Source organism: Triplophysa rosa, linkage group LG14 (genome assembly GCF_024868665.1).
Source record: "Triplophysa rosa linkage group LG14, Trosa_1v2, whole genome shotgun sequence".
Classification (NCBI taxonomy): domain Eukaryota; kingdom Metazoa; phylum Chordata; class Actinopteri; order Cypriniformes; family Nemacheilidae; genus Triplophysa; species Triplophysa rosa.
Window position 1 is genome coordinate 7427681 of NC_079903.1, and position 14021 is coordinate 7441701.

Here is a 14021-nt window from a genome sequence, read left to right on the forward strand (position 1 = left end):
AAAATAAAATAAAGATGATTTATTAAAATAAGGCAAAAGATGATTTAATTTAAATAAAACAAAAGATGATTTAATATAAATAAAACAAAAGATAATTGAATATAAATAAAATAAAAGATAAAATTAAAATAATTTAATTAAAATATGTACTTTCTTTTCTTTGATGTACTACAATGTTTACATTTTCATTATTCATTGAAATCTGGTGTTTTATGTATGAGCACCATAAATCTTTTTCCTTCAAAGCAATTTCAATGTGTTCTTTACGCTGGCCTAATTTTTTCTCCTTTCCCCTTACAGGTACGTCTGGAGTGGCCGACTGACCTTGCCGTAAGCCCGATGGACAATTCCCTGTATGTGCTGGACAACAATGTGGTCCTGCAGATCTCCGAAAACCATCAAGTGAGAATCGTAGCCGGCAGGCCAATGCACTGCCAGGTTCCCGGCCTGGATCACTTCCTGGTCAGCAAAGTTGCCATCCACGCCACTTTGGAATCGGCCAACGCTCTCGCCGTCTCCCACAATGGCATACTTTACATCTCCGAATCGGACGAGAAAAAGATCAACCGCGTGCGACAGGTCTCGACCAACGGTGAGATCTCTCTGGTCGCCGGCGCCCCTAGTGGCTGCGACTGCAAAAACGACGCGAACTGTGACTGCTACTCCGGCGATGATGGCTACGCCAAAGACGCCAGACTAAACGCGCCTTCCTCGCTGGCGGTCTCGCCAGATGGAGAACTCTTTATCGCAGACTTGGGTAACATACGCATCCGGTACGTCAGAAAGAACAAACCGTTCCTCAACCCGTTAAACATGTACGAGATTTCCTCGCCGATTGATGATGAACTTTACCTGTTTGATGTCAACGGGAGTCACATCTTCACTCAAAGTCTGACCACCGGAGACCACCTGTACAACCTGACCTACTCGGGCGAGGGTGACGTGAGCAGCATCACGGACAAAAATAGAAACAAAGTTACCATACGTAGAGACACAACTGGATTGCCGCTTTGGCTGATGGGTCCTGATGGCCAGACTTTCTGGTTTACTATAGGAACTAATAACGCTTTAAAAAGTTTTGCCGCACAAGGCCAAGAGATGGCCATGATGACCTATCATGGAAGCTCGGGACTGCTGGCCACAAAAAGCAATGAAGATGGATGGACCACTTTCTATGAGTGAGTATACTCATAATTTACAGATATACTAAAGACCTCCTAAAGAAATGTGAGGCATGAAGTATTGCTTATTCACCTTCAAAATGAAAATTCTGCCATCCTTTACTCACCCTCTTGTCATTTCAAACCTGTATGACTTTCTTTCTTCCGCAGAACACAAAAGAAGATATTTGGAAGAATGTTTTAACAGCCCCCCATTCTCTTGCATTGGCTACAATAGAAGTGAATGGGGTTCTGTGTGGTTCTGTTACCAACATTTTTCAAAATATCTTCTTTTGTGTTCTGCAGAAGAAAGAAAGTCATACAGGTTTGAAATGACAAGAGGGCGTGTAAATGATGACAGAATTTTCATTTTGAAGGTGAACTACTCCTTTAAGACAGAATTTTCGCTATGGATATCGTCTGCTTGGTGATTTAAATAATAAAGTGGTAGAAAACTACATAGGGCACTAATTTGAAGAAATTTGCCTCAAAAAAGTAGTAACATTTTTTGTGAAAGAAATCGTCGACAGTACAGTCCACTTTTGGGCCTTGGGAAGGAGGGCCCACTCATAAACATTTTTGTCCCCGCCCCCTGTAATTTATGCATTGGTGCAATACGTGTCATTCATTTAAAGACAACAGCTTGCAACTAAATTCAATTTTATGTTAAATTCACCCATAGTCTGTTTTGTCTTACCCAACCCATGCATCGATTCCTGCATGGCTTAAATTCCACAAATTTACCTCTAATATTTAAATAATTTTGATTATTTACACCAAAACCAGTCTTATGGATCCATTTTTCGAAATTGCGATTTTTACATAATCTGAAAGCTGAATAAATAAACGTTCTATAGATATATGAGTTGTTAGAATAGGACAATATCTGGCTGAGATACAACCGTTTAAAACTCTGGAATCTGAGAGCGCAAAAAAATCAAAATATTGAGAAAATTGCCTTTGAAGTTGTTAATCAGGGGCACTGTGGCAGACCATCCACTCACAAAAATAAAGTTTTTATATATTTAAGGTAGGAAATTTACAAAATATCTTCATGGAACATGATCTTTACTTAATATCCTAATGATTTTGGGCATAAAAGAAAAATCGATAATTTTGACCCACACAATGTATTTTTGTCTTTTACTAAAAATGTTCCCGTGCTACTTAAGACTGGTTTTGTGATCCAGGGTCACATTTATGTGACCTTGACTGTTCGACTTCACACAGTTCATTTCAACATACAAATGCTTCATATTTGATAAATGCACTAAATGATTCTTTTGTAGATAAGCGTCTGTATGTGGCGGCGCCTCAAGCGCATACTTCCCTGGTTCTGGAGAACCCGATTCATTGTTCTCCCTCCTCCTGTGTTGTATCAGGACTCAAGCTGTCATATCATTTGTTTAATCCCTCTTTGCTAAATGAACAAATGGCAGGCAAAGTACATTTGCTCAATAATTGCAATTAGAGACAGAGGGGTGAAAGCAATAATTAACATCAGCAATAGTTGCTCCCTTGTTTTTTTCCTCTCCCAAGTAATTAGATCCGTCCTTTCCCTTGGGCAGAATGGAGTCGTCTTTGTGATAAAGAGAGCTCTGTTGTTGTTTTGCTCGTTTTGATTGTATTTTTAGTTTTCTTGCGAGTTGCGATTTGTTTAATTTTATTTTGCATAATTAACTTTGAAGGTCAAGCTGCCATCTGAGGACCAAAGTCACATTTTTTCCTGCACTCAAACAGAGCGGCCCTAGCAATTTATCTGCGCTCTACAACGCGCAGCACGAGCGCTTTATCATCTGTGCCACCTGAATTCATTATGTCCCTGTGAAGCGTGTTTGCCTGCGGATGCTACATCGGCTCGGACTCGTGCGGGGGACTGTACGAATAGGCACAAGCATAACAAAGACATCTGCTAAAACATCCATCAATTGAGCTTCGCACGGAACGTCTGTGTTGTCGAGCAAGCCATTCCAAGTCTGTTTGACTTGATTTTCTCAGAAGAACAAGAAAAGAGAAATTTTGAAGAATTTTGAAGCAGTGATACCTACTAAAATATACTTTCTTAGTAGCGCTGCAGTAGCTCCGTTGTTTTCAGAAGTATAGTGTTATTTTTTAGTATTTTTTATGCTTGCAGTTATAGATGGTTTTTGTTTTTAATATAACCATTTATTTTATAATTAATTTATGTTAACATTTTATTGTATATTAATTGTATTAGATTACATTAAAGCTAGTTAACGGTTATTGATTCTTTGTGGAGGTCTTCCGAAAGCAAGGTTATTTTAGTTTACTAAAATTAAAACTTTGAAAACGTCTCTGTTCATTGAAATCAAATAAAATATTGACCTAAAAATTATGGGGAAAAACTTAACTAAACTTATTTCAATTTATTTTTGAGGCAACATTTCAATTGTTCCTTTAAAGCACTAAAATTATAATAATAAACAAAAACTGAAATAAAACTAAAATAGAAATGAATTAATATTATATAGCAACATAATTAAATATATATATATATATATAAAATGACAAAAGCATATACCAAAATTGCTAAAACTTTAAATAAAATTAACATAAAAACTAAAGATCTAAAAATAAAAGCTAATTAAAAAAGAATAATAAAACTAAATAAAACTAAAATTAAAACTATAATAACTCTGTCCGGAAGTTAAGTTTGAGATACATGTTTTGTTGCCGCTGAAATGGTCTATACTGTCAGGCGAACCGAATAAACAGGTTCTCCATTGATGTCCCGTGTATGTAAGATATTAGAAACAATGTCAAGGATTTAATCGGTAAGTTTAATGTTGGTAAACAACATAAAATTATTTTATTTTATTGTTATTTTATTAGTAGGTAAATATTGTGCTTTTTTCATTACAGAAATACATAATATAATTTAGTATTGCACCATAAAGTGCAAACCAGAGTTATCATACTTTGTGTTATTGTGGTTTTATTCATATTTTGAGTTGGGTTTTATGTTAATTTTAGTTTAATTTTGTTATGTACTTTTGTAATTTTGTTAATTATCTGTTGAATTATTATTTTGTTATATAAGTTTAATGTTTGTTTCAGTTTTAATTTACTTTAGATTTTTTTTCAAATAGTAATTGTAGTGCCTCAACTTAAACTTATTTCAGTTGCTAAGGCAACATTTCTAGTTCGGTTTCAGTTTTTTAAATAATATTTTAGGCCCAAATTTGTATGATTTCAATTAACAGAAATATGTTAATAGTTTACAGGAATTTATTTTAAAGTTGTAGGAAACATATAATAACCTTGGTACAAACTAATGAGCTTCTTTTTTGTATGTGAATTTATTTTTATATTTAGTTTTCATAAGACTGGCTTCATTTCTTGCATGGTTAGCTACCGTTTCCAAGTACAGTATTTTCCGGGACACCAGTTCTGATCTCGGCTGTGTATTCCGAATCTGGCACATGACACTTCCCCATCCTATTGCGGTTTCTTTCTTCCTGCTGTGTGTGTGTCTTATGTGGTCACCGGTGGTGATCAGCGTCCATGTCTCAGTGGCACATCTCAACAAACGCTGCAGTCCCAGAGTCCTTTTAGTGGGTCACTTCTCCATGACTACAGTAGATTACTGCTCTAAAAGGAGATGTTTTGAGGTCTTGGCTCGTTTCCCTCGCTGAGATGAATCGGTCTTCTCTCTCCACACTCCGGCCTGCTGAGAGAGCGCTCACGTGGATTCTGGCAAATAGGAAATATGGGGGTAGGAGGGTGTAGAGGAAGAAAACATGATCCATTTACTTGCTTGCCAAAGAAAGAAATGTTGTGGGTCAACCACAGCCATTTTCCTCTGTTTTGTTGCCAGCCCCCAACCTATTTTCTTTTTATACAATGAAAACTATTTTGGAGTGTAAATGGGCACGGATAATAGTTTTGGCCTTTGGTTCATTATGACTATTGTAAATGAGACTGTTTTCATTGTGTGTATTGCACAGTAAGTTTTCTCCAGAATAGATAGGTGCCAGTGAGGCTGGTGCCATTTCACGGGGGTATGTGCTTTAATTTTGCTTTGTTAAATCAATAAAAACAGACAAAAACATTTAACTGACTAACTAAACTGTGATTATCAGATTTTTCAGTTTAATTTTAGGCAAAGAGAAGAAAAAAATGTGACTAATGTGTAACTGCACTTTGCTTCTCAGTATCGATTTTAGTATTTCCCTTTGTTTTAAAGTCCCCATGAACCGGAAGTTGCGATCGTTTTTATTTCCGTATTTTGATGCATTTCAGAGTGAAATGGAATTTCTAATGAGAAAAAAAGTGGGCATGGCTTTCGTCTTTCTCTGCGATTTGTTTGGATGTTGAAATGGAACTGGCAGCAGACTGACAGTTGAAGGGGAGGAGTTAACGGATGCTCCGCCCAAGCCGTCTAACATATGCCATTTAAGATGGATATTCATTACAGGACGGAAGTGCATTTTCAGATTTTAACTGAAGATTATGTGGACACACGGATTTTAAAAAGGGAATGACCCACATTGATAAACTATTTACAATAAACGCTGCAATATTTCATGAAAAAATAGGCATTGTCATGTTTTATTTCACTGGGAATTTAAGGTGCTGTGTGTAATTTGTTAGAGGATCTATTGACAGAAATGCAATATGATATACATAACTATATATTCAGAGGTGTATAAAGACCTTACATAATGAAGCGTTATGTTTTTATTTTCTTAGAATGAGCTATTTCTATCTACATACACCGCGGGTCCCCTTACATGGAATTCGCCATGTTGTTTCTACAGTAGCCCTAAACAGACAAACAGCTCTACAGAGCGTGTTTCGTAAATACATTATCTCCTTCAGCAAAGAAGCAAAAACGTTACGAAATCTTAGTTCTGTGTCAGCCACAGCAGTGCTTCAAAAGGGAGGGGTGGAGTTGAGCCATTGGTTGCAATTCACTACCTCACCACTAGTTGCCGCTAAATTTCATACCCTGGACCTTTAAAAGTGTCTTTAATAATCGATAATACAATGTAATGTCAAGTAATTTCAAAGTATCAAGTTTTTGTCTCCGCTCTTAAAGCGGTCAGTTCCATTTGGGCTTTATCAGAGATGCAAGGTCCGCCTCTATACTTCTACCTTCTATCCCCAGTTCTTTCTGTGATTGAAATATTTGTATCATCACTTCTTATTTTCCGAGCCGAGACAGCCAGAGCAATTTCAGATTGCCCATATGCAGTTAATAAAAGGTATTCGGCTTTCTGTGCTTGTTTATGATGCAGGATTGGTTTGAAGCCACTTCTTGAAAATAGTCGTATTGCTTAGATCTTAAAAGAATTGTACGAGAGTCTGGAGACTCGAATGACGTTCTTTAACTTGAGGTTTATATTAACCTGAGGAAAATATGAGTGGTTCATGATTTGAGGTATCATTTGTGTCTGACTGTGTCAAAACATAATACTTACAGTTAAAGCTTTCTGCAGTCCAGCCTGTCGATTGGTTCTTCATTACTACCTTCTCGTCTCCTTGTGTCGTCTCATCTCACTCTCTATATTCTCTCCTACCTCCACAGGTATGACAACTACGGGCGGCTGACAAACGTGACCTACCCCACAGGAAGGGTGAGCAGCTACCGCACTGATTCCGACAGCACTGTGCGAGTGCAAACCGAGGGCTCCAACAAAGAGGACATCACCGTTACCACCAACCTCTCGGCATCCGGAACCTTCTACACACTTATGCAAGGTAAGGATGTCTTGAGTGATGTCTTGAGGTACAGATAAGAATTTCGTCTTGGAAAGTTTAGTTTCGCTGTCTCTCAAATGGTAGAGCGTGGCACCGACAATGGCAAGGTCATCGATTCGATTCCCAGTTAAGTGAATTTGCTCAAAATGTATAGTATAAATGTTTCGGAGAAAAACGTAGGACAAATGTGTAAATATAAATGTTCAGACCTCTTAGTAATCTCAGGTTTGGGTAGTCTTCACCTATAAATGCAGTGCAGTATTTTCTTCTAAAACCAAGTTTAGAGGCTTCACTTATGATAAAACAAGGTATTTCTTAGTTCTAACATTTTGACTAGTAAATATTCAGGGACATTTCTGTATATATATTTATTTTTAATGTGTTTAATTTCTCTGTATTAATCTTTGAAATTCACAGATGTAAGCGATTATACCTAAAACTAAATGTCATTCAATTCAATTCAATGGAGGATTCTGAACATAAGCAGAGAAATTTAGATTTCTTTTCCAAGTTCTATCGATGACCATGTGAAACTTGAGTGCGGCCAAATCAGTATATTTACTGCAGCAATTGAAGGTCCATTCAACTATAAACAAACCTCTACTTGGTGAGATCAATGAAGGCATGCGTGTTTGTATTTCCTCTAAAAATCTCAAGACCGCCCACTCATGAAGAAAGAACTCGACATTGATTTCCTGTCCGGCATTTTTGTTGGTCACAGCCCACCTTCTCCACTAATCCGCAGTTTCTCTATCGGCTGTCTCAGAAAAGCAAACTTTAATCACTTTGGCCTGGAGACAGCGGGGTGCAGTCAGGGCCAGGGGTCGGCGTCCTAGCTTGTGATTTTTCCTTGCATACTTTGGCATTTCGATATCCTGTTTTTCACCTAACCAAGCGCTGCATCGATTCCCAATAAATAGCTTTGAACTCTTTCGCCCCGTGCGTTTCATTTCCTAAGAAACTGTAAAGATTTTCTTGCGCTCGTGTGAGCGTTTGATGTGAAGGGCCGTTTCCCCTCCCTCGGGCTTCTGATGACCGCGTCGGAGAGAAGAGGAGGGTGTAAAGTTCTGCTATGGTGTTTAAATACTAGACCAAACTAATGGTCACTTACGCTTTGTGACCTTGTCCCGGACATCTGCTGGGGAGAGAGAAGAGAGGGCAGCGAGCCAAACGCTTTTCTGCTAATTAATTCACCATTGTCTGCTTTGTAAATGGAAACCATTTTGGCTTTACACTCAGTTTGTGAGCACAATCTGGATATATGTTTCTCGGAGGTGGTGACCTTGTGCTGTTTATTGACTTTTCAAGGTTGCACGTGCGTTTGTGTGGGTGCATGTCTGTGCGAGTGGAGCCGGTCGACTTATTGGTAAAAGCATCAGTTTCTGTGCTTGTTTTAAATTTAAATGCCAAGATTTATGGGATCATTGTGGATGTTATTGCTGATTGATTCAAAATATTATCATTGTCGGGTGGAAACCTTGTATTTCCAAAACCGCTACTTTCAGGAAATCGAAAATATATGTATAAAAAAATTAAACATGATGTTAAAGTTGACTAATAGTTTTGATTGGTTGTATTTGAAGAGTTTTGTTCCAAAATGAGATTTTCAAAAATCATGTCTTTTTATTGTGCATTCCAATTAATATCAATCAAACTGCCGTTGTTTTGTTTTGATTTAAGCCATAATAACTATAAAAAAATACAGCTAACTAACACAATAAAAACATGATAACATAATAAAAAACAGTTACCTCATTTTGAAACCAACCTCTTCATTTGCAAAACCTACCAGCAAACATGAAGGGTGACTAATGGTCTATTGAAAGAAATTAAAATTTACAATCACAAAATATGTAGATATAAGGTTTCAAACCTGTATCCCTTTCTTTCTGCCGCAGAACACAAAAAAATATATTTTGAAGAATGTTGGTAACGAACAACTGCGGTGCCCATTGGCTTCTATTTGACACAAAACCGATGAAAGTCAATGGGCACCGCTGTTGTTTGGTTACCAACATTGTTCAAAAAGTATTTTGTGTTCTGCAGAAGAAAGAAAGTCATACAGGTTTGAAAAGACAAGAAGGTGAGTCAATGACAGAATTTTTTGTCACTTTAAGTGCTTAGAAGCTGTAATTGCATGTCTAAACTATAGATTCCTGCAAGATGACTGTCAAGTAAACAGATGTGTTTTATGCAAACCTTCATAACAAACTGATACCAAAACCAAAATGAGTGACTAGATTAAAAATACCAAAAAATTTGAATTCAATGAATTTTAAAGAGGAAATCGGAGTGTTTTGCTTTCCCCTGACAGACTGTGTCCTCCCCTCTTCAAGAGACCCCTCAGGCTCATTTTACTAATGCAGTGACCGACTTACATAACAGATGTGCTCTCTGAGAGACAGACTGTACAGCTGCTTGCTCGCGCGTGTGTTTGTACTTGTTTTTATACAACGTGGGGTCCAAATGTCCCCACAATGATAGTAAAAGTCTCACACACTTACCGATGGCTGGTCCCCACAATTCAAATGGATTATTAAACATACTAAATGATGTTTATTTGAAAATGTAAAAATGCAGAAAGTTTTCGGTGTGGTTAGGTTTTGGGGTTTGGTTAGGCAATAGAATATACAGTTTGTCCAGTATAAAAATCATTACGCCTATGTATAGAAACCTAACATGTGTTTGACATACTATATTCTGTCTTACATGAACATGTCACTCGCGTACCGCCTCTGTCCCCCGTTTGCACTCGAATGTTGAGTCTCGGTGTTTTTTTAAAGAATGTCTTGGTCCTGCTTTAATATAATTATGTTGAAAGCATATTCACACTATTTTTACTCACACACTTATTTTCTAGTCATTAATTTCGACCTGTCAGTGTGTTTGTCAGTCTGTTTTTATTGGTATGCTCCATAGGGCATATTTCATCCTTCTGCTTTTTATCTTATTTCATAATATCTCTTTGCATTAATAATTAAAGTCTTAAAAATTCTATTAATTTCCATTTTTAATTTTCATCTAGGCCCTGCTACTGTATCTCTATACCGTTCCATTTATAAAAAAAAAAAAAAATATATATATATATATATATATACAGTATATACAGTATATATTAGGCCACTGCTTTTGAAGAGAAATTAATTCTCTTTGACCAGTAATGAGAGACTCATCAAAGCGCTCACTGACATTTTCTCATTGGTAATGCCTTTTCCATCTCCCTCTCTTTCTCGCTGTCTCTCTCTCTCTCTCTCATTCACCCTCCTCTCTTTCGCTGTCTTCCGTATTCCGCGTTTCTCCAAAGCGCTTAGCGAGACCACCTGGGGATGGAGACAGACAGTTTCAGATTTAGGTGTTGTCTCTATTGCCACAGGCAGACTGCCTCAACTATGATAGCTTTCTGTTTTTCCTCTCTACACCTCTTTCCCTCTCTCTCTCTCTCTCTCTCTCTTTCTGTCTGCCGTGGGCTACTCAAAGACTGAAACCTTATTTTAACTAGGCTTTGAAACATCACGTCTGTCTGGTCTTGTTCAAACAAGAGTCTCAACTCTCAACTAAACTTTATTTATATAGCGCTTTTTACAATTTTCATTGTTACAAAGCAGCTGTACATGAGACATATTGACTATAAGCAAAACAATTAAAGTTGTAAGTGTAAAAACAAGAAAAAGGTGAAAACACAGAAGACAGACATACCCACATACAAAACACTCCACACACACAATATGCACACGTACTAACACACCTAGACATAGACACACACACACACACACACACACACACACACACACACACGGATGTGCAGACACACGGACACGCACGCACACACACACACACACACACACACACACACACACACACACACACACGTACACAGACAAGTACGCACACGCACAGACACGCACGCACAGTGAAAGCACACATTTAAGAAAAAGGAGAGAGAAGCACAGGTCAAACAGACTATAACAGACTATACATTCCTATATGCAATATTAATTAAGTAAAACTTGAAAATTTTAAAGCAACCCCCCCCCCCGGCCAGGCAAATGGTGCAAAAGAACAGTATGCAAATGGTGGCGAGGAACCCAAAACAAAATCGAGAAAAAAACCTCAGGAGAACCCAGGCCCAACCAGGGGATTCCAGTTCCCCTCTGGCAAAAGCTGCTGCCTCTGCACAAGCTCGACAGTGCTTGCACAACAAGGCTATATAAAAATAAATAAACTTACTAATAAGGTAAATTATAGTTTTAAGATTATCATTAATAATCTAAGAGCATTTGAAATTTTGTGGTGAAGACGTGTCAAGTTACCCCGTCCTTCTTTATCCAGCTCTATCATCTTAGCTCTTGTCAGATCGCCGCTTTCCATTCTCTGCTCTACCATCAGGTCTGGCCATGAACTGCATCCTGCCCACTGTGGTAACCTTGGAACAATGAGACAAGACTGGCTGAGAGTAGAGTACTGTTCTGCACTCTTTGATGCAACAAGTACATCAGTTGTATTTTTGGTTCCGGTTGATCTAACTAATGCAGCCTAAGCCCTCAGAGGATTTATATTATGGAAGAGTAGTGTATGCAAGATTAAAAAGATGCGTCTTTAGTCTAGATTTAAACTGACAGAGTGTGTCTGCCTCCCGGACAGTGCAGGGAAGACTATTCCAAAATTTAGGCGCTAGATAGGAACCTGCACTTGATTTTGAAATTCTAGGTATTACCAACTGACAGGACGCCTGAGAGCGTAATGCACGTGAAGGACTGTAATACAAGAGGAGTTCACTCAAGTACTGAGGAGCTAAACCATGTAGGGCTTTATAGGTAATAAGCAAGATTTTAAAGTTAACGCGATGCTTTATAGGTAACCAGTGCAAGGTTGACAGAACCGGGCTAATATGTTCATACTTTTTTGTACGTGTAAGAACTCGAGCTGCCGCGTTTTGGACCAGTTGGAGTTTTTGTAATAAGCCTGCAGGGGAACCACCTAACAGTGCATTACAGTAGTCTAGTCTTGATGTCATGAATGCATGAATGAACTTCTCTGCATCTGACATTGACAGCATGTGACGTAGTTTAGATATATTCTTAAAATGGAAAAATGCAATTTTACAGGCGTTGGCAACGTGGCTCTCAAATGACAGATTACTATTGAATAGAACGCCAAGATTCTTTGCTGACGACGATGGTTTTATGGAACATCCGTCAATAGTTAAGCAGTATTCTTGGTTGTTACGTATAGCAGTTTTCGGTCCAATAAGTAACACTTCTGTTTTGTCCGAGTTCAGTAATAAAAAGTTGTTACTCATCCAGTTTTTTATATCGACTATGCATTCCATTATTCGATGGAACTGCTGTGTTTCATGAGGCTTCGAGGAAATATAAAGTTGAGTATCATCAGCATAACAGTGAAAGCTAACTCTTGTGTCGCTTTATTGTATCTCCTAGAGGTAGCATGTATAATGCGAAGAACAGAGGCCCTAAGACTGAGCCCTGTGGTACACCGTACTGGACGCGATTTGCGTGACACCTCATTGTTTATTGCTACAAATTGAAACGGTCGGATAAATAAGATTCTGTGTTCAATGGAGTCGAATCCAGCACTAAGGTCTAGCAGCACCAATAACGAGATACAACCTCGGTCAGACGCCAATAGCAGATCATTTGTAACTCTGATCAAACCAGTCTCTGTACTGTGACATGCTCTAAATCCAGACTGGAATTCTTCATTGATGTCATTCCTTTGGAGGAAGGAGCATAATTGAGTTGAAACTACTTTTTCCAGAACTTTAGATATGAAAGGTAGATTCGATATTGGTCTGTAGTTCCCTAGTTCTCTAGGGTCGAGTTGGGGTTTTTTGACAAGGGGCCTTATAACAGCCACCTTATATGCTTTAGGCACATGTCCTAATGTCAGAGATGAGTTAATAATACTAAGAAGAGGCTCTATAATTTCTGGGATCATCAGGTATAGGGTCTAGCATGCATGTTGTTGATTCATGCAGAGTGTTATCTGCATGAATCTGCATGTGTTATCGTAAATATGGCAGCCATGTTGAGAGAACCAATGCACATGAAGATTGATGTTAAAGGGTTACTTAACACAAACAGGAACATTCTCTCACTGTTTGCTTTTTCTTTACAATTGTAGATCAAGTCAAAAACAGTTACTACATCGGATTGGATGGCTCTTTGCGCCTGGTGTTGGCCAACGGCATGGAAGTGTCTCTTTATACAGAGCCTCACCTGCTGTCGGGTACAGTGAACCCGACTATTAGCAAAAGGAACGTCACTCTACCCATCGACAACGGACTCAACCTGGTGGAATGGAGACAGCGTAAAGAACAGGCGCGAGGGCAGGTCACGGTGTACGGACGTAGACTGAGGGTAAGAGCAGTGTCTATGTCTTCATCCTTTTTAATACTATTTTAATTTATAAAAATGTGGTTTTCACGGATGCATGTAATTACAATCGGGGCCGCAGCATCAGCATCATCTGCTCATCCTGTGTTCATTTTACGTGGGCACAGTTCCGTGCCTTGCTGTCACACCTCTGGCTCATCTGAGCATCGAGGTCCTGTTCTTAGAGTAATTTCACCTCAAATATAATCTCGTCCCAGTCATCAGTTTCAGTCACACACTCTGCGGCTGTCCTTTAGACTGATCATCCTTATTGCGTATGCACTGTAGAGTCAGACCGGGACTTACCGGTCAGCTACCTGCCTCCCAAGGTCAGTGTTTGCGTGCATGTCTCACTGGTCTATCCGTCATGCAGCAGGCGCGTTTCTCTCACCCTGAGGGCTGGGGTCACCATCTGACTCACAGAATCAGCTCTGATGTCTTCATAGTTCTTGACAACATTATGAACGTACGCTTTTAATTCACATTTACTTTCATAAATACTTGTGAATTGTAAACCCACATGTAATTTACACGGCCAGATTTCATGGCTATCCCTGCTACACCCATTACAGACAGGTAGAGAAAACAACGCATTCACCCATTCATACAGACATATTAACACAAGGTAAATATTTTCAGAAGAATGCAACTTGTTAGTATCCTGTGCACATAACAAGATGCATAAAAAATGGTTTATTGCAGTTAGGGTGTCACAATATTATATATATATATATATATATATTAG

At 38.5% G+C, this 14021-nt stretch overlaps 1 protein-coding gene across 13 annotated transcripts in view; it reads left to right on the plus strand.

The window, feature by feature from the left end:
* tenm4 (teneurin transmembrane protein 4) overlaps positions 1–14021 on the plus strand; it is a 216552-nt gene that overhangs the window by 174585 nt on the left and 27946 nt on the right. For all 13 annotated transcript variants that reach the window (XM_057350986.1, XM_057350982.1, XM_057350985.1 and 10 more), the window contains 3 exons: positions 301–1178; positions 6712–6884; positions 13026–13261. In XM_057350986.1, coding sequence (XP_057206969.1) covers positions 301–1178; positions 6712–6884; positions 13026–13261 — 1287 coding nt within the window. The remainder of the gene's footprint in view (positions 1–300; positions 1179–6711; positions 6885–13025; positions 13262–14021) is intronic.